At 45.1% G+C, this 27,135-nt stretch overlaps 5 protein-coding genes across 5 annotated transcripts; 3 read left to right on the top strand and 2 right to left on the bottom strand.

Annotated features, from left to right (window-relative positions):
* Positions 1-4,436: 4,436 nt before the first annotated feature.
* LOC128710281 (neuropeptide FF receptor 2-like) lies at positions 4,437-6,375 on the top strand. The gene is made up of 4 exons (XM_053805326.1): positions 4,437-4,508; positions 4,594-4,897; positions 5,038-5,537; positions 5,914-6,375. The coding sequence occupies exons 1-4, from the start codon at positions 4,437-4,439 to the stop codon at positions 6,373-6,375; spliced, it is 1,338 nt and encodes a 445-aa protein (XP_053661301.1).
* A 381-nt stretch (positions 6,376-6,756) lies between these two features.
* LOC128710287 (retinol-binding protein pinta-like) lies at positions 6,757-9,157 on the bottom strand. Its single transcript, XM_053805336.1, has 3 exons — positions 8,684-9,157; positions 7,081-7,281; positions 6,757-7,014 (listed from the first exon to the last, which is right to left on the bottom strand). The coding sequence occupies exons 1-3, from the start codon at positions 9,155-9,157 to the stop codon at positions 6,757-6,759; spliced, it is 933 nt and encodes a 310-aa protein (XP_053661311.1).
* Positions 9,158-10,159: 1,002 nt separating this feature from the next.
* On the bottom strand, positions 10,160-11,236 carry LOC128710286 (retinol-binding protein pinta-like). Its single transcript, XM_053805335.1, has 3 exons — positions 10,763-11,236; positions 10,496-10,696; positions 10,160-10,417 (listed from the first exon to the last, which is right to left on the bottom strand). The coding sequence occupies exons 1-3, from the start codon at positions 11,234-11,236 to the stop codon at positions 10,160-10,162; spliced, it is 933 nt and encodes a 310-aa protein (XP_053661310.1).
* Positions 11,237-14,114: 2,878 nt separating this feature from the next.
* Positions 14,115-15,419, top strand: LOC128710283 (alpha-tocopherol transfer protein-like). Its single transcript, XM_053805329.1, has 4 exons — positions 14,115-14,186; positions 14,260-14,555; positions 14,633-15,008; positions 15,156-15,419. The coding sequence occupies exons 1-4, from the start codon at positions 14,115-14,117 to the stop codon at positions 15,417-15,419; spliced, it is 1,008 nt and encodes a 335-aa protein (XP_053661304.1).
* Positions 15,420-20,415: 4,996 nt separating this feature from the next.
* LOC128710280 (glucose-6-phosphate isomerase) lies at positions 20,416-25,894 on the top strand. Its single transcript, XM_053805325.1, has 4 exons — positions 20,416-20,546; positions 21,967-22,789; positions 22,879-23,124; positions 25,418-25,894. The coding sequence occupies exons 1-4, from the start codon at positions 20,416-20,418 to the stop codon at positions 25,892-25,894; spliced, it is 1,677 nt and encodes a 558-aa protein (XP_053661300.1).
* Positions 25,895-27,135: the final 1,241 nt, after the last annotated feature.

Here is a 27,135-nt window from a genome sequence, read left to right as displayed (position 1 = left end):
AAACCCTGATATACCGTGCGGTCACTGTCTGGGAAGATTTCGGCAATGTGCGTTTGCGTGCAACCGTGTATCGATGTTTTATATTTTATTTTAAAAGTTTTGTTTGTTTGTTTGTTTGTTTTCCTCATGTATTTTAGCCTGAATTGTAATCTGAGTGCCATGCGTTTAGCAAAACGGAACAGTGTGTAATAAGCGTAACAGACGGTGTGGGGTGTGTAGGCAAGATTGCAACGGATCTTTTAGGATCCAAATGTTTGCGTGTATGTGTGTGTGAATGAGAGTGTGTGCGAATGGCGAATGTATGAATACGTAAGCACGCGTAGATGTGTGCGCTTTTATGGTAAAGCCATATCAACGAATCAACTGTACCTTTGTTATGTATCTTCCATTCACATAATTTTTAATCGGTATGATAAAAATGAACATTCATACGTATTGTGCCGCCTCGACCGGGGGAGATAGGCAAAAGGTGATTTCGGGGTGAGCAAGGGTGGAAAATCCATTAGTTACGCACCAAACCAATTAAAACTATAGGTTCGTTTCCAACGATTTCAAGCACAGTGCAAAATCGGATAGTCATCATACTAATGATGCACAACTGACGGGGGTGAAAGATTGATAGCGATGCGATATCATTGAAAACCAGACCAGTAGATACACTGTGTGCGGTACTGCAGGAATGGGTTTGGTGAAAAGCGCGTGAGTAGATAGCAAACAAGCGAATGAAGGCAAAATGAAGAGACGAAGTTGAGATTTGAGGGAAATAAATGGAAAGCAAACAGCGCAGAAAAAAAGGGATGGAAATGAGAGGAAAAAAATACAACTAGGCTGTGAAAATAGAAGTTAATCAATTAAGAATGTTTGTCGTTTTTTTCTGGCACCGGGACCGGGTTTTGTCGCGCGCCGAGTGAATTATGATTCACCAGAGACGACGGTCAGGATGCGCTTGGGAGCGGGGGTTGCGGGTGACTATATGAATATGAGTTCCAGATGCATTATGCTTTAGGCTAGCATATTTTGCAGCCCTCAGTCTAGCAGTTTAAGCGGAACTCATTGCTATGGCCACATCAGGGAAATTCGGTACAGCACGTGTAAGCATTAGTGGCACATTTTGTTTGTTTCTTCCGAGTGTCCGAGTGTCAGCAAATGGAAGCGTGGACTTTAGGGTGGTGGCCGTGGGTGAGCTTAAACTATACTTCATGTGATTCTGGGTGTATGATCTGGTGTGCGCCACAACTAGTCGTCCCCCTTATCGGTGTCTCCGTGTATATGTGTGTGCGTGTGCGTCTGGGTGTATCGTCGGTGTACATGTGCCTGTATGTAGATGTATATGTATATTTGGTCGTATTGTTTGCTTATCCGGCCTGGCAACGCGTCCCTTTTTCTCTCTTCCTCGAAGAAACAGGTACAGGTGCGTTGTGCTTGGGTTTTTTTTTACTTTTCGTGCAAAATGTACTTTAAATGATGTATGCAAAAAATGTGTCAAGCGTATAATCGGCATAGGGGGAAGGATACACGCACACACGCACACAATGTGCGCAGCATCCACGCACGCACACAGGCGAGTGTTTGGCATCGGCATGAATGATCACCAGGCGCGTCTTTGTGCGTAGTTATCATCCTGAGTGTAGAGGTGTGAATTGTAGGCGGGGTCATTGGGTTTGTATAGCACCAATAATAACAACAAAAAACACAAATCTTCACATATAGAAAGCGCAACATTTCAAAATGAGCATAAGCATATGTGTAATGTTTGTCGTGTAGGTAAATTGTAATTGAAATGCCTTGTGTGCTGGGCCAGTGTTCGTCCAGTGTGAAATGCTAAGGGTAAATGTCGCGCAGCACGATTAAAAGTTACCGTCATTAGTAGAAGAATTTATTGTTTTATGAAGCTTACAACGAAACTACAAAGTGACACAACACTAAAGTAATATACAAAACAGAGACGGATGAATGATCAGAAAACCGCAACCAGGTACTACTGATACACAAGCTCCGTAAAGTGCAATGCACAGAGAGATATCGATAACATAACATTTACGATATGAATCTCGTTACCGGTCGTGTAGTAGCTGTTTGGTTCAATTTCGTCTGCAACACAGCAACAAAAGGTCGCCGTTAAAACGAGCGTTCCAGCGGATCAAACGGTCATTACCTTGTGGAACACTATATTTACAAATTGCACAAAAAAAAGAACTGTTCAAAGAAAACAGCTGTGCAGTGCAGCCAACCATATTACACAGAATGTAACGCGCGCGCGTGCAACATTACACGGCATCAGTGTATCAGTCAGCATGGAAGGGAATTGTTTGGAAATATTACTCTATGTCATATATTTTATAGCAACGGCCAAGAAACTAGGCGGCCAACCTGGGGCCGAGCCGTTAAAACGTGTATCCAACCAAACTATCGTTGTTAGAGCAGGAAAGCAAGTAGAATCTCGCCCGAGGGCGAGACTTGTGGGCAGCATAATGGCGCAAGCAAGAAACAGAAGAAGAAAACATTGGTTAGCGTGTTTTTAACATAAACATAACGGGTTTTAAACTATCAAATCATTCATTGTATAGTGCATAGTGTATGATTCACGTTAAAAAAAAAGAGTGCTCCCGGGGCCATACCCCCTACCAACCGCCACGGAGTAATGAGAAATGTATATTTATTGAAAATAAAAAAAATATGATACTACAGTACGCATTGTGGGGAGTTATGGTGCCATGTTTTATTGTTTCAATATTATTCGAAATGGTAGAGGGAAAATAGGCTTAACAGTCTCGCTCTGCTTGGCGTAATGACCTTCCAGGACATGCATGCCATTTCTGATTTAGTAGACGGGTAGTAAGTCCTTGCTACGCGGGGATTGGTCTGAATGGTATTTTAGACCGGTCCTGTCGTGTGAGGACTGACGCCGCTACCATTACATCACCGACCGCTCCCGTTTATCAGTAAGTACTTTGTCTTTTATTTGCTTTCATTTAAATAATTTAGTGAAACAAAAAATTGTTTATTTGTTACTTTAATAAAACAACCGAAACAAGTACTTTTTTTAACTCTCGTAAGTTTGAACCCACACCAAAAACTGCCGCAAACGCCGGCCGCCATCCAACCACTTCTGCCCACAAATGACATATTGCCCACTATATATCATTAAACCATCGTCATAATTCATTCGCGTGGTATCATGAAGTGTACGATTAAACGACCCCCCAATCGAGTTTATGTATTTATCGAACCGCAGAGGAATGTCGTTTCAGGTTTCGGATGAGCGTGTGTTACTGGGTGAATTTAGTTAAAATATGAAAGAAGAATAAATAATGTAGGTAGACGCACGAAATAAAACACATGCTAAATTAATTTAAAGCTTAAAAAGCTACGTAAATTGAATTGCAATGGAGGCGCATGGTATTTCTGGATGGAGGCGCCTGGTGCAAGAAGATGGAGGCGCCTGGTCGTTCGTTTCGATGCGTACTAGTGAATTTGTTAGTAATATTAAATTTCAAAAGCGTTTACATCGCTAATATGATATTGAAACAATGAAAAGAGCAATTTTAAAATATGCTAGGCAGCTGATTTTTTTTAATACGGTGTGGGGAAATATTTGATTGGGCTGCACTTTCAATCTTTGAATTTCATTTAAAAATGTGCCTTCACGCACATCCAAATATCAGCAGGATATTAATTCCAATCGCTCAGATATAAATCTATTTGACTTATCGTTTCTAAGCACCATAAACTTACACATCCATCCCAAAACATAGCAGGCTTCCTGTTTTGTACGTGTTCGACAAACAGCAAACATGGTGCTTATCCAAGCAACACGGCAACGTTCACAGACCTGGCTGCCAGAGCGACAAGGGAACAAAATCAATCGCTGCTTATCGGCACCTATTGCCCGTGATTGAATTGGCTGTAACGAAAACAAAATCCCACTGCGGGAGAAAAAAAAAGGGCAAAACGAGGAAAGGTTCGGAAATGGAGGGATAAGATAATTATTACACTTTCATACGTACCAAAGCTGCCTTCCTGCGAGTAAGCTAACAGATTGGCCCCAGGGTCAGCATCGAGCTGATCGGCCAGATGCACTTCAACCGGAGCCGAGCAACAAAACTTTACCTTTAACGAAAGTGAGTGATACATGACGTTGGCGAGCAGTTAATGCAGCCGTTTTATTTTCATACAATCTTTACGAACCTCAAGTGCGTCGAGTTTATAACTGCAAGTGAAGTGTGACAAAGGGAGTGATAGAGGAGGATACAAACATAACCAGCTGACAGTCGGCACTGCGCTTCGATCGATAAATTGACAGATTGTAAAGTTTGCTTCTCGAAGTAAGTGTCGACCATTTAGTGGCAGTTTATATTGAACGGTGTCGGTTTGTGGTTGGGTCGATCGTTAATCTTCAAAGTGCAATTCTCATTTTATTTTAATCATCTTGCATAATGTTTCGAATTATTCAGGAAGTTATTGCTAAGCTAAACATTCTAATCATATACTCCGACGAGTCGCCGTTGGTAACGTACACCCGGTTATCACAAAGCCCGGGAACGCACACAACTTTTGCGCCGTTTATCAACACCAACCAATCTTCTTTTCCAGATGGATTTCACCGTGTATGATTATCCGCGCGAGATCTGGCGGCTCAAGCCCGGCTGGGAAGTGGCACTGAAGACGATCACCTTTCTGCCGCTGGTACTGTTCGGTCTGCTCGGTAATGCGATCCTGTGCTACATACTCGTACAGATACGTGCCCTCCGTACACCGACCAACCTGCTGATAGTGAATCTGGCCGTGGCCGACCTGGCCACACTGCTCATCTGTCCGCTGATGTTTGTGTTTCACGATTTCTACCAGAACTACGTGCTCGGTGCAATCGGTTGCAAGACGGAGGGATTTCTTCAGGGTGAGTAGGATTGGATTGTAAGTTAATTCGATCGGAAGTGCATGCAAATACCAGACTGGAAAATCGGAAGTTTGAAACTCATTTTAATAATTGTTTTTAGAACTCTTTATAAAACACTTTACTTACCCATTTTTTTCTAGGGTCGTTGCTAATAACGTCCGTGCTGTGTCTGTGCGCCATCAGCTACGACCGACTGACGGCCATCGTGTTTCCGACGAGATCGCGGCTCACCAAGCGCGGTGCCGCCGGGCTCATCGTTGCCTCCTGGATCGGTGGCTTCCTGCTCGCACTGCCCCTCAGCATGTACCGGGCGTACCGGGAACGTCAGTGGAAAAACTATCTCGAGACGTACTGCGCGGAAAACACGACCTTTCTGCCGAGCTACTGGCACGTGCTGATCGGTGCGCTCGTTTGGTTCCCGCTGCTGGTTATGTTCTGCTGCTACAGTCTCATCTTCTTGAAGCTGGATCGGTACGAGCGGCGCGTGCTAAGAAAGGAACATCCAATCTCGGTGTCCTACAAGCGAAAGGTCGCCAAAACACTGTTCATCGTGTTGATCGTGTTCGTGCTGCTGCGCATTCCATTTACCACGCTCGTCTTCATTCGTTACAACCGGTATCTGAACGACAATCAGAACCAGGTAGGTGTGATACTGTTAAGTACACAGTAATTTAATCTGTATATCAACTTCCCAACGCAGTTATTGCCCATTTTCCTTTACTTCCACTGACGTGATTGAATGTCTTTTGTCAGTCGACCCTGAACCCTGAAGCATATTTTTAATGACACCTGTTAAAAACGTTCATTATCGTAGTGATTGCATACCTTCAGGCGAAGATGGAATTTGTGGAATTGCATATTTTTAGGCGTTTTTTTCAAGCTGTGGCGCAATTTAACTATCCTACACACAATATCATCCGTAATTGAGACAAATAAGGATTAAGACACTCTAAGAACTCTTCTATTGATTGATGTTTAATTTATTTTATTAAATTTTACCATCTTTCTTTCAACAGATTGGTAATGATTTTCTAGTGCTGTGGTACGTATCGCACTATCTGATGTATCTGAACGCTGCCCTTAACCCAGTGATTTACGGGCTGACGAATGAAAACTTCCGCAAAGCTTTCCGCAAAATAAGCCTCTCCCGACTGTTGTGCATTCCGGCCCTTGCGAGTAAACGGCCTTCAGGTGGGAAGGGCCGATCGCGCGACAATAAGCCCGGATACGGCGGGAAGGATGGCGCACACGGCATTGCCACGATCGGCGGTCGCTTGCAACCGAGAGCTCCCTGTGGTACGAACGAAAAGATGGCCAACCTGTCCAGTTGGATCGTGTGTCAGGCGCGGCGCGACAATCCACCGACCAGCCCATCGAAGGACACCAAGATATCCCAGCTGAAGCCGACGACGGATGGACTCGGTGGAGATTCCCAAACGCCCCGCAACTCGACGATCGTTTCGGATGGATTTATGTGACACGGTCGTGTGAGTAAAGCAGCCGGACGCAGCTGGTTGTATTGGTGTAAATCAATTAGTAGTCACAGCGTGAATGGAGCGTTTCCACCCATCCGAACAGTTTCGACAGGGCATCTTTTGCTGGGTTCGGTAAGGTTCGATTATCGACACAGCTTTCATTAGCTCATTCTTAAACTCTACACAGAACGGTACAACTCCCACATTTTCAAGCTAATTGTTCCACTGCTAAAACGAATCGAACCAGATCGAAAAGCTTACAACAAAATGTTCCTCCTATTTATGTTCCCTCAACAGTAAAAAAGCAAATCTTCCACTGTTTAGCAATCTCAGTCCACTCAAAATATCTTCCAAACATTACACCACAGATGTATGCAAATGGTTTTAGTCCACCTCCAGCTTGCGGAACGAACCCTCCATGCCGAACAGTGATTCGGCCGTTTTAGCCTTGCCAACGCGTTTCCGCTCGTCCGTCCCGTACTGGTCCTCCTCCAGGAAGTACTCCCGATAGGACAGGATCTTTTTCTCCCAGATGGACGTAATCTCCTGCAGCGAGCTGCTTTCCCCACCGTACTCCTTCGGTAGCAGGCGCTTCGGTATGTGTTGGTACAGCTTTTCCAGATTGCTGCCGTGTACGTACAGCTGGAAAAAGTGGAAATTTTCCGCGTGGATAAAAGTGTCTTGACATTGGGTCGAAAATTCACTTACCCGCGATCGGTTCTTTTCGCTCATGAATGATTTGAACATGTTGAAAACGGTCTCGAATCCGGTCGGTGTGTTGATGTAATGGAACCCCTTCTGGCGCAGTGGCGAACCTTCCTGGCTCATCATGGTCATCTTTTTCACAAACGTCGGTGTAAACTGCAGGAAGTGGGCACTAGTCACGTTTGCCAGATCGAGAATGCCAACCTTCAGTGGGAGATAAACACAACGCTCGTTTAGTAGGAATAGTGTAAGTGATCTCTTTATAAGTTAAAGCGTTATTGTTGAGACCCATCGGGATTAGTGGTTAGTAATGTTTATGTCTACGTCTATCAGCAATCCTCGACCAGCTGATAATAATTGTTTATACAACATAAATTCATTGAAGAACTCTCCAATTAACACGCTGAGCTTTAATATTCAAGTACTTCCAAAGCAACTTCTTAGGGAAAACTTCTAGCAAACTTCACCACTCAGACACAAGGGCAGTTATTAGTCTTTTGAGGCCACCATTGATACGAATTACTTTCAACCGAAGTTGGATCCACAACTGCACATCTTAATCACTTAACCACTGCTTTTGTCCACGAGCGACAACTGCACAGAAACTCTCCGTCGGAGTTCTTACCGTTAACTATTTTGGGTACAGACGTGGCACCGTTTTCATATTGTTTTTTTGAACTATCTATCGCCTCGTTTGTGTGTCAATTTTATCGCGAAACTGTTGTTCCGTAAATTCCTGTCCTTTTGTTCTAGTTTAGTCGAGTGTCTCATCGACCATTGAACAAAGACCTCAATGTTCTTGTCTTTTCCTGTGAAACTTCCCAACTAACATCTTGTTAGTACGCACCAATCTCCCCAGGTGGCGCTTGTTCGTGTCCTAGCTAACATTTGTGTTTACAGTGGGCGCTTTAGTACTAGTACGTGTTCTAATAATGATATACTAATTCTAATTCCTGAGGTCATTTTCTAAATGATGCTAAACATTTTTTTAAACTAGAATGTGGATGTGGATCTGTAAAAAATTAATGAGGTAATGCTCATTTTAAATTATGTTGACATCTCCGAGTAAAATTCTGAAATTGATCAACATTGCTCGAGGATCACCGGAACACAGAAATCATCTGACATCTCTCTGAAGATCGCTTCAAGAACACTTTCCCCAAAGGGCTTAGAAGTGGCTTTCATATGTTATCTCCAGCACTTGAACACACATACACACCCCCCAGAAGTAAGTTGCCAACTAACCAGCCTAGCTCATTTCACACGTTAATGGATTTCCGCACTTAAAAAGGCTTGTTGTTATCATTCGCGTTGACAACAATCCGTCACTTACGTCACTTACGATGAGTAACAACACAAACCGCACTTGGCATCGCGACCGCGAACCTCTTATCACCGGACCAGACCCCAAAAACCCCCAACCAAAACACAAACACACCTGAGCGGCGTGGCACCGCTCGCTGCACCCAACCTGACGACACGCGACTGGGCGCGATAAGGCTCACTCAACGCATTCCGTCCCAAACGATTTGCGAACACCTAGAAGCTTCCCGTCGGGATTGTACGGCGGGCGTACGTGCTCCGTTGACACCGGCGGGCCACTCACCTGACCGGCGATCACCATATTGTCGTCCTCCAGCATCAGAATGTCGTTGATCATGGTGCTCACTTTAATCACCTCCTCGGCCGTGTACTCTTTCGGATTGTACACACCCGGCCGGATCAGCATGATGCGCGGTGCATCGGGACCGTCGGTCAACGGTAGCGGCAACCCAATGCCGAGCCGCACAATCTCCCGCGTCCGGGCCTTGTCCGGGTCACGGTTGCGCATCAGCTCCGGGATGGCCGTGCGCACACTGTAGAACATGTCGATTTTCTCCTTGGCCCGCTCGAGACTGTACTTGCAGCCGCGCAGAAACGTCACCAGAAACTGGTCGTCTATCCGTGCGCGGATGTGCGGTGTCCGGGCCAACCATTGCCGTAGTGCAGCTAGATCTTCATCGATCCGTTCGGGTTTCTCGTTCAGTTCGCGCTTTGCCTTCTCGTGCAGTGGCGCCGATATTGGGCGCAGGTTCACCATGGTGAGCTTCACAACACCCTGAAACACACCCACACACACACACGGCCTGGCAGCTCCCAACGAAGGTGGTTCGCTACTGACGCCTTTCAGCTAGCTCGCAACGACCAGTACCCATTGCGGGGTGGGATATCTCCACTTCCTACAAGTGATAAGCCCGGAACGCACCTTGCTCACTTATCGTGCTACTCCCGGTCGTCGTTGCGCGTTGTTCGAACCGTGCGAAGCGCCATCTTCTGGCCACACGCTCGTACCAAACCTCGACAAAGTGTGGCAATGCGGCCGTCGTCCATCGCTCAGACAACCGTTGTACCTGGGACAATGCAAACGTGATCAAAGCGAAAGCTAACCCACATCCATTGGCGGATTGATTGTGAGCCGTGCGACGTGCGACTCTTTGCACGGTTGGTTTGCGAGGCCGCTTATCTTATCGGGATGATAAAATCCAACCATGATGTGGCGGTTTTTGCTTTCTGCGCGTTCATGCCGCTCCGGCACGGTAAGGTCGCTCCTATTTGCAAAAACGCAATCGGAATTCCCGGTACCGGCCAGTACACATGCAATCTATTGTAAGTTGCCTTATTGTAATTGATTTCGCGATGCGACATCGTCTGACAACTGATTATTCTGCAATGGATACAGATAGGCTGTATTAGTTGTAGTATTATTGGGGGGGCTATTTTAAGCCGCTCGTCTATTTTACCAGCTTTATTTTTGGAAGCAATGCCAATATCTTTGTCCGGACATTAAAACACTGCCAACAGGCGTAGGACAAAGCATCCGTCACTGATAAGATTAAGATAGCTGGTTGACAGATTGTAACCACAAAATCCTTGAAGAATCCAGCCCCTATAAGTCAGACTACAAGTTCTCATCACGGAATGTTTGGTGACATTCTGATGGCATGAGCCGGCATCAAATTTTGTCAAAACTCTTCTAAGCTACCCAGTTCCAAAAGAGGACATCTTTATTTTCCACCGTAACACATTCGTGGTTCCGTTGTGCCTAATCGACCTCAAGCTTGCGGAAGGAACCCTCCAGCCCAAACAGACTGTCCGCATTCTTCGGACGCCCCGGACGCTTCTTTTCCTCCGTACCGTACTGATCCTCCTCCTTGAAGTACTCCTTGTAGGAGATAATCTTCTTCGCCCAGTTGTCGACGATGTCCTGAATCGGGCCAGCCTCACCACCGTACTCGGTCGGCAGCATGCTCTTCGGTATGTGCTCGTACAGTGACTCCAGATTGCTGCCGTGGACAAACAGCTGCAAAGAGACGGAGAACGAGAGCGGTGTTGATACACGCAATTTGTAACACGACCGCACGACCAAACCACCGCTTACCCGGGAACGATTTTTCTCGTTGAGGAAGCTCTTGAACAGATTGTACACCACCTCGAAGCCGCTCGGTGTGTTGACGTAGTGGAAACCCTTCTGTCGCAGCGGCGAACCCTCCTGACTCCACATGGTGGCTTTCTTCACGAACGATGGGCTGAACTGCAGGAAGTGGGCCATGGTGCAGTTGGAAAGATCCAGAATGCCCATCTGCCGAGAAGGGTTTAGAACGGTTTAGTGTGCCGCCCGGTCACCTACCCACGGCGCTACACTTACCTGCCCGGCAACGATCAGATTGTCGTCCTCCTTCATCATAATATCCGCCATCATGGTGTTGTACCGGAACACCTCCTGGATGGTGTACTTGCTCGGATCGTACGTACCCGGGCGCACCAGGATGATTCGCGGCCCGTCGGGCGTTACCGTGTTTGGCAGCGGGACGGCCACACCCAGCTTGATCAGCTCCAGCAACTTCGCCTCCTCCGGGTCACGGTTCCGCATCAGCTCGGGCAGCGCCGTCCGTACCGTATAGTACATGTCCAGCTTTTCCTTGGCCCGCTCGAGGCTGTGCTTGGAACCGCGCAGAAACATCATCAGAAATTGATCATCGTCGCGGGATTTGAGGTACGGGCTCTTGGCCAACCAGGTCCGCAACGCGGCCAGATCCTCTTCGATCCGTTCCGGCTTCTCGAACAGCTCGTCCGCGGCCTTCTTTGCCAACTCGGCAGATAGGGGCCTAATGTTCGGCATTATCGGTTTTTTTTTTTTCGACGGGAGGTATCGGCAACGGGACTGATAAGCTGCGATATAAAGCGTAAGGGGAACAATCGCTCCGGTAAGATTATGCTCCAACCGCCACCGTGGCCGGTACAGGGGACAGTGGTTTCAAGGTCATGCCTTCGGGGGCAAAGTTTAGGCAGCTGCCCAGATCACTGCACCTATGCAAATCAACGTCCTATTCTTCGTGGGTGGTGATCTCGCTTATCTTACCTGTTTCGAACAACTTCGCAACACTTCCGCAAATCAACACCCTCCTTATCACACAACACACACACACACTTTGCCAACACTCAACGCAAGGAACGTCCGCGTTGCGGAATGGTGGCCTCTGTACTGGATCTCCCTTTTAGTTCGCACAACACCTCGATTGGTAACGGGATGGTGAACTTTATTATCGATCTCCTTCGCCACCCTTTTTTTTTTTTTGCTGGGTGCGATTAATTTATTGATCTTACTACGGTTGCGCCGATAAGATAAACAGCGCACCTTACAAGGCGTCAGATCTTGGTGGATGGTTTAAAAAAAAAGTGAAATCGGTCAAATTTTGCACGGTCATCCCCGATTGTATTCGGTTACCGTTGCGACTAGCAAAAGATAACCACGTGTGCGCTGGGCGAAGCTTTCGTACCGCTTGCGCTACCGTACGGTAGATGGCGCTCACGAGTAATCAAGCGTGTAACGATTTGAATTGCAAACCGTTGATGCGGCATTGCGTTTTATATGGCGGTTTGTAAATTTATTGAAACTGAAATCGATTTCGGTGGATTACTTTATTATGTTAAGCTGCGGGGCCACGAGCGTTGAGACTGCGTCTCAAATCTCCTTAGTCACTCATTCACCTCAAAAAGTCACTCAAAACCAAAGTCTCCATTGCCTCTTGAGGTTTTCCTCAATTCATACTGGATTTGACGTTGACTAACACACAGTGTGTGACGATTAAAATGTTTTTCATGTATTTTTATTTCTTGTTTATACTATATTTTTGATATAATTTCAGGGAAAATATGGTAAAAAAATTGTGATTTGTGGATTAAAAACTAAATCATCATTTTCTTAGTTACAGGAGCCTAATTACTCAATCGTACAATCGTAAGTTGAAAAGTATCAATTCAATTATAAAACATGTTCACAAACTTTTGTCACACAGTGTTCCAAAAGGTCCGTTGCGAAGACATAAAAACATCATACCGTACGCCAAAACATTGTGCTTGTACAACCATAATTACGCATAAAACACTTTCAGAATGTAGTTACATTCATAATAGCACGCAAAAAGTGTACTTGTATAAAAAAAAAAACATCATTGGTTCGCCATACAATCGGCAGATAAAACAGGTTTTGTTTACATTTTGAGCTGCTGACTGGCTAAATCTGTCAAAAAAGTCTCCAAATTTTTTGAGACTTCTGTAGATGAGCCAGGTTTTCCTCAAAACTCAATTCACTCGATGTTTAGAGTATTGAGGGAAACCTCATTGCTCGTGGCCCCGCAGCTTTACATTTTGTGGGTGCATAAAAAATAAAGTTATGGAAATCGAACTTATTTTTCAAATTTTCTGCTCAATTCGAATGTTATATGATTTCAATAATTCATACTTATTCTTATTCTTGTTCATTATTTTTTTGTAGCATTTTTACTTCTATTATTATATTTACAACATTCAGTTTAATTATTTCTTAATTAATTTATTTAGTTATTTACCACCTTGCGGTTTGCATCTCCGTTGTCTTGATTATACAATATTATTTAGTGTTTGGTAGTATATGTAGTCTTAGAGCTCAAAGTTATACTTAAAAGTGTAAACCAGTTATCAAAAAAATTAATGAAATAAAAAAATAACGGACTGGCCATATTGCTATCAAATAACACTCTGTAGAGTATCAAAAAAGAACCTTTTGTTATTAATTGCATACCTTCAGGCGCATTGGTCCACAAGAACAACAAGATCAAATCAGATCAATGCAGAAAGTTGCAATGATTGTTTCCAATCATTTCATAACCATGCTCAATCACACACCCTGTCCTGTTAGTGTTATCAAGCCCTTATCAGTGTCGAGTACACTCTCCGGTGCAGATGTTAATTTAAAGTATCTTTACCTACTTTCCACTGTTGTAAATATTGGTCGTTCTATGTAGCTGGTGGAGAGACTGTCCGTTTGAAGTGTATCATTCCGGAATGGAGGAACTCGTTTAGCATATATGAAGACCTCTTCCTGCCATGAAATTACACCTTCTGCATTGGGAATCCCTATCCACACACACAACTTGACCTGTTCATGATATGCTGGCGATAAGTGATTCATAAAATGGAAGAAATTAGAACGTATTTTTATCGCACCGAAAATAATATTTGCCACGCATTAATGTATTACCGAACTTCCGTCTATCGGCCGAAAACTGCGCCGTCAGCAAACACACTCTGCCATGTCATGAAGCACAAGGCGCAAGCCACCCCAACACAAAAACAAAATCGTGCATCGTGCAGTGTGTTATCTTAACCGAAACCGGATCGATGTACGGTTCGTGTCGTGGTGGTGGTGATGGCCGAGATTCCCGGGGCGTATCTCGCTGCACCTGACCTAGCTGTGACACCGGCAAAGGGGGAACTCGTCCACACGGGCGTGGACAGCTGGACGGTTCCAGAAGTGCCGGCTCGCCTATCTTATCAGATCAATGCCCAAAACATCCCAGCCACAAACGAATGCGTGTGATGTTTCGCGCGCCGGAACGCGTATATGGAACACGGTCCGCGCAGGCGAGACGTTCAGTAACGCACTGAAATCTCGTGTGGTAACAACTGTTTGCATTGCTTGAAGAGTTCGAAAACAACACACAAAAAAACCGATAGAGATGAGCTTAAAGGTGGAAGCGCTAACGAGCGAGGTGTTCGCGGCACCGGCTGTCCCGGATAGAAAGATGATCGTAAGTAAGGGAGTGAGCGAAGTGTTAAGTTGTGTGATCTGTTCGATCTAATTGATCGTCTGCGGTTTTCCAGACCGTTCGTCCGATAGCAGAATGTCTCAAGCGCAAAGCGGCGGACGAACTGAACGAACAGGAAAGCACCGTTGCGCAGGAGCTGGAAATGATAAAGACCTGGATCAGACAGTCCGGCCACATCCGTGGCCGGTTGGAGGACCAGTTTTTGCTTGGGTTTTTACGCTCCTGCAAGCACAGCCTCGAGCGGGTGAAGGAAAAGCTGGACACGTACTACACGATCCGGTCCGTACTGCCGGAGGTGATGCGCCACCGCGATCCGCTCGATCCGTTCGTCCGGAAGGTCATCAAAATGGGGTAAGGTTTCTGGGGAGCGTGCCGAACAAAACCATGGGCCAGCCATCTGCAACGAGTTCGTGTTGCTATTTCCACAGTGTAACGGTGCCCTTGCCGAGCACGGTACACCCGGACGATCCGAAGATCATACTGATACGGGGCGATGCGTTCGACGGTGACGTGTGTGACTTCCCGGACATTCTGAAGGTGTTTACGATGATCGGTGACATACTGCTGCGGGACGACGATCAGATGATGATCTGCGGCCAGGCGGCAATCATCGATCTCGGCCACTCGTCCAGCAGCCATCTGTTCAACTTCAACCTTTCGTTCCTGCGCAAAGCGTCCATCCTGAACCAGCAGGCGTCACCCCTGCGCCAGAAGGGATTCCACTTTATCAACACGCCGAAAAGCTTCGACATCGTGCTGAACATCTTCAAGGGGCTGATGACGGAGAAGAATCGCAAACGCACGGTACGTATCTACCTTCTGGATGCATCCATCGTATCGCGTGCGTAACCATTGTTCGCGATAAGGCACCATTTTCCCATCCGCAAACAACGAGGGTGGGTGTTGGACGTCTATCTAATGGGCATCAATTTTTCCCCTCTTCCATCCTAGATCGTATCGCACGGTTCCAGCCTGGAGTCGCTGCACAAGTACTTCCCCAGGTCGATACTTCCGGCCGAGCTGGGCGGAAAGCTCGGCCCGGTTCAACAGTTTGTGGACGAATGGGAACAGAGGCTGGTTGACAACCGGGCGTACCTGATCGAGGAGGAATCGCTCGGTGTGGATGAGAGCCGGCGCAGAACCACAAACCCGCTAGCGGAGGAGAAGGATCTGTTCGGGACGGCAGGAACGTTCCGGAAGCTAGAGTTTGATTGAGCGTCAGGTGGCTGCACTGGATAAGCCGTGTTGTGTGTGATTATTCTAGAGGTTTACTATCAGTTCTAGATAGCGATACCTGTTTTTGTTATTTATAAGTACGTTGATTAGATAAGTATTGCCGTTATTAACATATTACATAAGTGAGCAAACAAGAGTGTAACCGTGTAAATTAAGAATAACATCGTTGCTGTTCAAAAGTAAACGAGTTCAATATTTTTCACCGAAAGAACATTCATCGATCGAATGTGTCGCGATGGGCTCAGTATTTTGATGATTTATTAAACGATCCAGCAGCTAGAGGTTCCACAGCAGCAGATGATATCATGATACTGCCATCTAGCATTGACGAAACACGGAAAGGCCATCCGTCGGCTCAAGAATAACAAGGCACCTGGCACCGCCAACGGTGTAGTAACCGCAAATGAAGGTGCCGCACTAGAAGACGAAATTCATCAAATTATTACGGACGTATGGGAATCGATGCCTTGTGATTGGAATCTTGGTATCATTTACCCCATGTACAAGAAGGGAGATAAGCTGGAGTGCAGCAATTACAGTGGTATTACGGTGCTGAATACCGCCAGCAAAATATTTTCCCTTATACTACAAGATCGACTTGTCCCATTCGTAAAAAAAAGATAGTTGGAAATTATCAGAGGGGATTCCGAAAAGGAAAATCTACCACTGATCAGATCTTCACCGTGTGGCAGATTTTGGAGAACGATGCTACACTGCTTCCATCACTTATTGGACGTCAAGGCCGTATACGACTGCATAGCCAGGGCAAAACCTTTTCGACGCAATGAGTTCTTTTGGAATCCCCGTCAAACTTACCAGGTTAGTACGAATGACAATGACCAATATCACATGCCATGGAAACTCTCAGAAACCCTTTGCTACCACCAGGGGTCTGCGGCAAGGAGATGGGTTAGCTTGTTTACTTTTCAACCCAGCGCTAGAGAGGGTCATCCGAGACTCGGAGATGGAAACTTCGGGGACCAACATCACATGCCATGGAAACTCTCAGAAACCCTTTGCTACCACCAGGGGTCTGCGACAAGGAGATGGGCTAGTTTGTCTACTCTTCAACCCAACGCTTGAGAGGGCCGCGACTCGGAGCTGGAAACTTCGGGGACCATCTTCATAAGTCAATCCAGATCCAGGCATACGCTGATGACGTAGACATCTTTGGTTTACGGCTCTGCTACGTAGCCGATGCTTACCAAAGGATTAAGCTGGGGGCAGAAAACCTCGGGTTGTTGATGGTGGGACCACCAACGGTCCTGCTAACAAATCCTAACTTACACAACAGCACCGACAATAACAATGATGATCAAATCCGTGCTAGGGTGCTGACTGCCAACCGGTCATACTACAGTCTGAGGGACCTTCTGCATTAAAAACACCTGTCGCGACGACCGAACCTGGGACTATATAGAAGTTACTCCTCTGAGACATGGATTTTGTCCAAAACTGACGAACCCCTCTTTGCCGCGTTCGAGAGGAAGATGGTCAGAAGGATTGGCTCTGTATGTGTGAACAATGGAAAAGCCACAACAATGACAGTGAACTTACTGTCGTACAGCAGATTAGACTCACCAGGCTCCGGTGGGTTGGTCACGTCATGAGAATGACACCGGACGACCCAGCCCGTAAAGTCCTTTTAGGTTGTCCACATGGACAGAAAAGGTGTGGTAGGTCCAAATTGAGATGGAGTGATGGCATGGATGCGTCCGCCGGGAAAGGCCGGGATAATGGATTGGTAGACGAAGGCGCTCGACCCGGAGCGGTTTAGAGGACTCCTGCAGTAGGCCAAGCGGTTGTAGCGCCGGATAAGTAAGCCTTCTCATGTATGCCCATGTGGACGACCTAAAAGAACTTTACGTGCTGGGTCGTCCGGTGTCATTCTCATGACATGGCTAGCCGTGATTCTTAGTATGTTTAAAACGTATTAAATATTCCTAGTTCCTCTTAGAAATTTTTCATGCGCGATTATTGGACGTTTATGAATTTAGAACATGGAGACGCCTGGTAAGTTTTAACAGTTTTTCACCGAACATTTGTTTCTGTTATCCTGCAGGGTCACTTGGTACAAATTGGAGCAAAGTAATAAATTAATCTCTTCCAATCAATTAAATTTTGTTATAATAATTTCAAGATTATTTATGATCGATAAAGGGAAATTCTATAGCCAACCGGTTGGACTAGATCGTTCGGTGTCATTCTCATGACATAAGCAACCAATAATACACTACAGTTTACGATCGATTACCACACCACCATCACGCATTTCCAGTGTTATTGCCATCATTGCACCACACATATTGATTATGACTGCAGACAAATACATCACTGGCTCGCAAAGGAAAGCGCCCTAGACGCACGAGACGCAACGACACAGTAAATTATACAAATCCGTTAACTACTTACAAAAGAGCACAATCGCAATCGATAGCACCCGCGAATCCTGGCGGTGCCCTTTTTGTGTGTTGAGTGCTGCTTTGCCTGCCGTAAGCGATAAATCGTCTGGTGTCGTCTAAAGCACACCTCGCGCTTCGCCGACGGTTGATGGATGGATGTAGGTGCGCCTAACCTCGCCGATCGCTGGAACGACACGAGCGAACATTATTGCCCGTTTTAATCGTTACCAGAACCAATTTCCGTGCCGACAAATGTCGACGCGGTCCGTACGCGTACTTCCGGCGGGTTAGTACTGACCACTGACCGAAAGATTTGCACAATGGCGTCGGTACAACCGCGCACGCACACGCAAGACCGATCCATTACAGCTGTAACTGTTCAACAGACGCTGAAGCGATTCGACCGGGCCTTTATGGACCGCAATCGGATGGAGTGAAACGGTACGGGAAGGTCAATCGATGGGGGTTTTTTTGCCTTATAAAGTGAGCTGCGTGAAATGAAATGTACCTCCTAAGCTCCTAGCGCAGTCACCTTTCATGGTAGGAGCTCGTATTATCGGGGAAACTCCCACCCGACCAACACAATGTACCGAATTCCGCCTAAATAAAGGTGAAATCTTGCTGGGTCGTGTTTCTGAGAAATCAAGACGCATAAATTAGCTACAGCTACATCAGCAAAAGCGGCGAGAAGAGGGCCGAGTTGGCACTTCACGCCATTTTACCATTTCGGCGGTAAATCGCGGACGTAAAGTAATTAATAAAAGACCGTACAGAACAGTTCGGTTGAATAAAATCCATCCTCGGGGAGGTGCGAACGGGAGGCAAGAAGGGGAGAAAGGCGAGATTCATAACAATTCACAAGATGTCCACCCCCCCCCCCCCACCACCCCCCCCCCCCCCCTCCCCTTCCCCCCTGAAGGTGGTTTGCCGTGATGAAATGGGCTAGTTAAAGGATTAACTTTTTCGATTGGGGCAAACATTTCAACCCTAGTGAGATTTTCTTTTCGTTTCCTTCGCCACCGGGAATGGGACCCCATAATGGGTTTTTTGGGGACATTTTAAGTTTGCCAGAATTTTCGTTATCGCCCGACATGACCAAAGCAGCAATAACTATCGAGTGTGCAATTTAGGGACCAGATTTCGTCCATTGGTTGAGACGCGATTGTAAACATTCTCACCTAACTGTGACCGAACATGCAAATCGCACCCCTTGGGGGTTTACATTTTTCCTTAAACTTTACGTAAACAAATCACGTGCAAAACATCGAAAAAGAGCGAGCTTTTCCCTTGATCTCGTGTTTGTTGGATGATTTGTTCACCTTCACTAAACACTTCATCGTGTTACACAATTTGAAAGCGAGTTCTGCCATTAGCAATTCTCGTTTCTCGTGTGTACGAGCAGGCTTCCCACCATTAAATTATAAATTATACATTAATTATAATAATTACAATTAATTTATACATACATTCATAGTTCATGATGTATTATAAAAAAAAACTTTACGTCGTTCTCAAAGAGTACAAAAAGTTAAGCTTTCACCCGAACAACCAAACCACGCGAGCATAAGATACGATTTACACTTACATAAAAACAGGAATATCACTGAGTTTTTGTTTGAATTAATGTGAATTGTTATTTGTTGAAAATTCCCCAAACCACGTGGCCGAAGAAATAAAAAATTGATAATTCAAATATTTTACCGGTTGGGACTTGAGATTTAAAGCAAAATTTGTTACCAATTTCGAGAGCAAATTTCTCACTGTGCAACTTGCCTTTGGTGATTATCATTCTCTCTCTCACTCTCTATCGCTCTGTTTCGTGTTGGTCTACAGTAGAGTATCGTTTCGCTTTGCTCTTCATTTTGAATTTTATCATCAAAAAGTACGGGTTTTTTATGCTACAGAAATATCGATTATTTGTTTTCAAAACATTTGTTATATTAACTTCAACCTGAACCGTACAAACTCGTTCTTTATATTGGTAATTTTGCTTGAAACAGTTCGTTATTCTGGCTAATGCAATAGATAAACAATGCCCGGATAATCGGGACTCTACTGTAGAAAAACAGAACAACAAAACCAAATGTCACTTGCGTTTTTTTGAAGCTGGATTGAAAACAGTACAAATACGAATCCACGCATGTTTCCCTTTGCTGTTACGAGACCGAACTCAAGCCAGCTTCAAAGTTACGAATGTTTTTCATTTGACATTGAGACATTTACCGCTGGCCAACGCGACCGTGCGAAGAAGGTAGGTGAGTTTTTGCGACCACGACCGACTCCGGTATCCAATCCAGCCTAGCCGTTGCTCCATTGGCTCGCTCTCTGAGGTCAGTTTGGTGTCCTTTGCGAACCCTGTGGTCAGACAAGCAGTGACCGCCGAGCCCTCCGGTAGTGCAAACAAAACTTCCTGCGAGCTTACATTCGCGTCCGAATTCCCGCTCGATTTTCGGTGCCCCATCAGGTGTAATTCCGGTTTTGTGCAATTGTGCGTACTATTTCAGTTGGTGCTTAGCTGCATTTCCTGCCTCTCCTGTCCAACAGCAAGTCCGTGGTGAAGTTGAAAGTGCAAAATGTCGGACCGGGTGCTGCTATCGAAAGATTCGGTCTATCAGCAGATCAAGGATTATTTCAACGCCAACGGTGCGTCGATTAACATCAAGAAGCTGTTCGACGAAGATGATATCCGTTTCGATAAGTTCCAGTAAGTGTTTTATAATAATAGGCAGTGTGTTGTAGTGGCTCGATAGAGGTACTTTTGCCACTACACATACGCATACACAACGGTAAAGGTTGCGTTCTTCACGATCATGTCGGACCACGCTTGACCTCCGCGATCTCTAACGACACGGTCAAACGCAGCCAACGAAGCAAACGCCACTAGTTGGTCGGTGAAAGGAAACCTCAATCGTTGGCAAATCACCTAGAGTACACTTTGTTACAAACTGTTGCTTACTTTTATTTTACCGAGCATATTATACGCAATTTACCGCTTATGTTACGTACTGTAGCTTATACAGCAAGATTATGGGAATATGACGTAAGGCTGAAGGATTTTGCCACTCCATTGCCGGCTTGCGCGGATGGTCGCAATGCATTTGTATTTTTAATTAGTTTTCGCTTTTCGAAAAAGCAAGATAAGGGCCGATGATGTTCCAAAAGTGTATGTTCCTGTTGTTATCTGTGAAGTGTTGCTACAGCCAAATTATATAAAAATTACGTTCGTTTTTCATTATCATGCAATAAGCATGCAACCATCAAATCAATTGATGGTGGCTTCAGACCCGCTTAATCCAATCAATAATTATACTTGTTACACATGTTCCAAAACAATTTATCATTTTTTAATTTTTGGCTTTTTATATTTATTTCAAGTTTTTTCCCAAATATTTTATATAGTCTGTTGTGAAATTTTGCTGATATGTAAGCAGTATTGATGCTATTTTTAATTCATGAAAAACAACCGGGTTGTATTGATAATTGCTAATGATAACTTATACCACGGCACAGTTCACGGCATGGGTGGGAGACATTGACACTATTACATATCAAAATAATTTGTGGAATAATTAATTCCTTTTTAAGTGAATAATGTGCTTTAAATGAATTTTAAATGAAGTTATTTGGAAACCTATTAATTAAGATATTGTATTATTTGCAGTGCAGTTTTATAAATTCAGTGTTGGGTTTTAGGGAACTTTGTTGGAAGGGTTATGAAAGGACATACATTAATTTACTTATTTTGTATGTCCATGTCGTCGTTAATTTAGTCCTAGCACCGTTATTTAGTTCATAAAATTTCAATACCTTTTCTCAGCTAATCGATTATTATGTGGTAAACGATTGAACGTTTCATTTCATTATTTATGTTTTAAACTGGCCCAGATCGAATTACCTAACTGTTGCAGCATCTGAACGTACGCGAATATTCGTATTCGTATTAATGTTTTCAACTTTTTTTTTTGTCAATGAGTTATTCACCTTTCCTATGCACGTGACATAACGCTGTAGAGGGCACGTACCTCACGCGATACATTCATTCACAACGCAAGGCGCACTAAAGTTGGGTAGTGTGATGTTAATGCGTTTTGGAACTTTCTTTCGCATCATTACTCTGCTTGCAGCTTGAAGCTTACGACCCCGTCCGATGGTGACATCCTGCTCGACTACTCGAAGAACCGGGTGACGGACGATGCGTGGAATCTGTTGCTGGAGCTGGCGGAATCGCGCGATGTCGTGAAGATGCGCAACGACATGTTCGACGGCGAACGGATCAATGTGACGGAGAACCGGGCCGTGCTGCACGTGGCGCTGCGCAACCGCTCGAACAAACCGATCCTGGTCGATGGCAAGGATGTGATGCCGGAAGTGAATGCCGTGCTGGAACACATGAAGGAGTTCACCGAACAGATTCACAGCGGTGCGTGGCGCGGTTACACGAACAAGAAGATTAGCGACGTGGTCAACATCGGCATCGGCGGTTCCGATCTCGGTCCGCTGATGGTGTCGGAAGCGCTCAAACCGTACAACCAGGGCATCCGGTCGCACTTTGTCTCGAACGTGGACGGTACACACATTGCCGAAACGCTCAAGAAGCTCGATCCGGAGACGACGCTGTTTATTATCGCGTCGAAAACGTTCACCACGCAGGAAACGATCACTAACGCGACGGCCGCCAAGCGTTGGTTCCTGGAACGTTGCACTGAGAAGGAGCATGTCGCGAAGCACTTCGTGGCATTGTCCACCAACAAGGAAAAGGTGGCCGCATTCGGTATCGACACCAGGAACATGTTCGAGTTCTGGGACTGGGTCGGTGGACGCTACTCGCTCTGGTCCGCCATTGGGCTTTCCATCTCGCTCGCCATCGGGTTCGACAACTTCGAGAAGCTGCTGGAAGGTGCCCACTACATGGATAATCACTTCATGACTGCACCGTTGAATGAGAATGTAATGAGATGTTTTGACCACGCATCATCAACGCTATCGACTGATCTGTTATTTTGTTTCTCCTTTCTGTATAATGTACGTTTCAACAGGCTCCAGTGATTTTGGCACTGATGGGAATTTGGTACTCGAACTTTTACGGTGCCGAAACACAAGCATTGCTGCCGTATGATCAGTATCTGCACCGGTTTGCGGCCTACTTCCAGCAGGGCGATATGGAGAGCAACGGCAAGGGTGTTACGAAGGCCGGCGAAAAGGTTGATTTTGCAACCGGTCCGATCGTGTGGGGTGAACCGGGTACCAACGGTCAGCACGCGTTCTACCAGTTGATTCATCAGGTGAGTTCAAAGTTACCTCTGTTTAGCTCTTGTAATATACAACAAATATGCTCAGAAAAGGTATTATTATAACAGCAAGGAAGTAGCAGCAAGTTACTTGAGTAAATTTAATCAATCTTGAAAAATATGAAGTATCTATTCCGCAATTGATTACAAGCGGCAATACAAACAATTGATAATAAGTGCGATTGGTATATAATAATGATAAGGCTCTATAAACGCTTTGTCGATATTATTTTGCCGCACAAGTATAGACGCAAATATTCAATCTTAATCATTAAAAAATTCACCTTTGATCAAATGATTGATGATGTGCGTCGCGTAAAACAATCTGGTACACCACGGCACGCAATTTTAGGTAATGAGCTAGCTTTATAACCTTAATTAATTTCATTACTAGACTCATTTGTTTTGCTATTAAAAAGTGTCCCGAGTGGAAGGATAATTTGAACTTGTTTAATGATTTGCCGTCCACCAAAAAATGTTCGTGCCGTATGCAAACGACTTGCTGTAACCGAAAACGAACCCAAAATTGACTCGTAATCATTAAGTGCTGATTCGCTTTCGGTCCACCTTTGTTTCCCTTTTGTGCTCCCCGTGTAAATAGCAACAGATTGCCACCGGAACACGTTAGGGCAGCGGCACATCGTGAGCATATTTTTCAGCACTAATTTTCCAAGCATTTCACCTGCTTTTTCCCTGCGTGCTGCGTAATTTATCGTTTCCTTCCTTCCGGTGACGAAGCGAAGATTGCCACTACATCGACGGATGGTCGCGTGTGGACAGGCTTGCTCAAATCTACCGGCTGCAATTAAGTGTGGTGTTGTTGGTGGGATCCGTATCACGATTCCGGCTCACTTGCTGTGAGATGTAAATTTTCACGGTCAGCAATCAACTTTCAATGGGTTAATCTTTTCTCATATTTTTTTTTGCTGTTCAGCACATTGTCCTTTTTATTGCTAATATAACGCTAACATAAAAAAACAGTAAGAGTAGCGGTTCTAATGTTTGTGCACGAATGTAATGTGCACGAATGAATATTCGTGCTTCAAGAGTTATTTGCATAGACAGGGGTATTAAACAATCATGTCCTATCGGTCCGATTTACTCAAAATATGTTAATTATTTGTGTCGAATAGAGCTCAATCCATACAATTGATTCTTCTTTATTGTTGCGTACGTCTATAGCTATTATTTCAATTTTTGCTCTAGAATAGAATGTACTGGCCCGAATGTTTGTCTTACCTGATATCTTGTCGACGGATTTTTGCTATTTAAAATGTCAAATAGCGAATAAACTTTGGAATAGATGAAATTTTCATTCTCGCATTCAAGGCACCATCATTATGGACAGCCTGACCTTATTGCTAAGTCAACATTTAGTGGAATAATGAATAAGGAAACAAAAAACCCTCCGCTTGAGCTCTGGAAAGCCTGACATTAAGTATTATTGTACTATTGTTACATACGGTTCAGGTCAGAATAGCAATATTCCGGATCAAATGAAATTTATCTTTATTGTAAGTGACGGTTTTAAAAGGAAAGTAGTACATTTACTTTGTATTTAGCGTCGCCATATGCTCAAACCGTGTGTCGCAATTGGACACGTACTGCTAAGAACCAAAACACATGCCACCTGGCAATTACACGTTGCTTCGACGCCACCGTACAATGTAATGGAAGGATATCGCGAGAAGCGGCTCAACGAAATACAAGTGCCCCCGAGAAAAGGAAATTCGGTACATTTCAACTTTAACAGCATCGATTGACCAAGCGATACGTAGGGTGACCCCGATGTTTGGCTGTAAATATGGTACCCCCGTAGAGGTTCCTTCTGCTGTGGGCTGAGGATTCCATTGCTTTGCGACCAGTGAAACACAATCGCGCGGGGGACACTCCTTTTCGTGCCAATGCGAACCACTCGTTCGGCGGGTAGAAGAATTGGTGATTTGAATAAAGTTCCTTATCATAACCCCGCCCCAGGAGGGGGAAAGAGTTCCGTTGTGACCTTTCAGCCCGCTTGATGGCTAGCACCCGATAGTGTTTATGCTTATGGAAATTTTCTGCAAATTGATCACCGCTAGCCCCAAAACAACCACGAAATGCGCTAACGTCCGAATCGGTCACTGGCTATAAAATCGTGTTTCGCCTCATTGCTTGCCATGGCCGTTGACCGTTTCGTGGCGTTTGATGATGGATCAATATGATACAATTGCGTTTTAATGATACATGGTTTGCTTGCACGTGCTAATGATTTTATACCGCATTTTTTGGTTTTTTGTTTTCGTTCCAGGGCACACGGCTCATTCCGTGTGATTTTATCGCACCGGTCCAGACGCACAATCCGGTAGAGGACGGTGCAATGCACACGATACTGCTCGCCAACTATCTGGCGCAAACGGAAGCGCTCATGATGGGGAAATCGGCGGACCAGGCGCGGGCCGAACTGGAGAAGGCAGGCATGGCCGGGGATGCGCTCGAGAAGCTGCTCCCGCACAAGGTGTTCACCGGCAACCGGCCGACCAACTCGATCCTGGTGAAGAAGGTGACACCGTTCGTGCTCGGTGCGCTGATCGCGATGTACGAGCATAAGATCTTCACGCAGGGCGTCATCTGGGATGTGAACTCGTTCGATCAGTGGGGTGTCGAACTCGGCAAACAGCTGGCCAAGGCGATCGAGGTCGATCTGGCCGACCCGAACAAAACTACCACGCACGATTCCTCCACCAACGGGTTGATAAACTTCATTAAAATCAACCAGGACAAGTAAGCCGTGCCGCCGCAGTGGAGGAGATTATTTATTGAAACAAGCCCGATAACAATAAGCGAAAACGTGCAGACACTAAAGTACTATGTAACACCCCGCAAAAACACACATAAATGTAGGCACACCCACCACATCAATCTTGTCCCTTTCGGGAAGATTTCCTAAAACACTTCGTCAAACACATACACACAAGCTATTCACGCCATTAGTTCTGGCGCCTAGAGTAGATGTGGACAGAGTTGTTTTGCTTCCCAATACTGGAAAACAAGGTTATTTCTCGTACACATGCAATGGGAGAAGCTTGCAGATCTGTTCGAACGTAGCGCTCTACACCTAAACAAGCGGTGCAATATTATATCATTAGTAATAGCTTCGCTCTAATGTTATCAAATAAAAATATGTATGTTAAACCATGTTTAAAAAAAAAACAATCCCATAATTTTGCTTGAAAGTTAATGGATTAAGCCGAACGAACATGTGAATTTTTGTTCCTGTGCGTTTAACTATTTTAGTTGATAAGATCTCACAAAATCACGCAATAAGAACCCTAACACTGAGAACCGCAGCCACACTAATCTGCATCACACTTACACACATATTCGCCCAAATCAAACGTCTTTCGACCAAAGAAAGGGAACCCTTTGTACGCTCGGGCAAAGGAAATTAGTGGGAAATTTATGATCCTACTCCATCCTTTCCACGCGACCGAGCACAACGTCAAAGAGGGCTACAATGGTATGGAACTGGGACACGGGTTACACATTCAATCGTATAATTTTTGGTGTCGAGTTATGTGTGTTACATTCTTTCACCCCCTCTCGTCATTCGAACTAAGCATTCCGATGGCCCCGGATAACGGGTGATGGTCAGTAAACTTCAGTTTGACAGTGATGGATGGATGGAGATGAAGTGTTTTTGGAACCGTTTCGAAGTGAGCCGTTTCATAAGGGACTGTTTGGCGTATTTAATACTCGCAAACCAACCACCAACTTTTTGGTGTCCACACGTTGAAGGATTATCACGCTCGTGTAGATGTAAATACGAACATTGTCACCAGTTTGTCACCGATGGAATTTGGCGATTTCTACGAATGGAAAGAAAGATGTCATCTATATTCTGGTTAGAAAATTAACTATATCGATATCGGTCTGTTTTAGTGTTTTTCTGCAGCGAACAGGTGATTTTTACGCCTAAAATTATGCAACCGAAATGACGATCGCGTAGTGAGCGCTTTCGCTAACGAG

This window comes from Anopheles marshallii, chromosome 2 (assembly GCF_943734725.1).
Source record: "Anopheles marshallii chromosome 2, idAnoMarsDA_429_01, whole genome shotgun sequence".
Classification (NCBI taxonomy): domain Eukaryota; kingdom Metazoa; phylum Arthropoda; class Insecta; order Diptera; family Culicidae; genus Anopheles; species Anopheles marshallii.
This window is presented reverse-complemented; position numbering and strand designations above follow the sequence as displayed.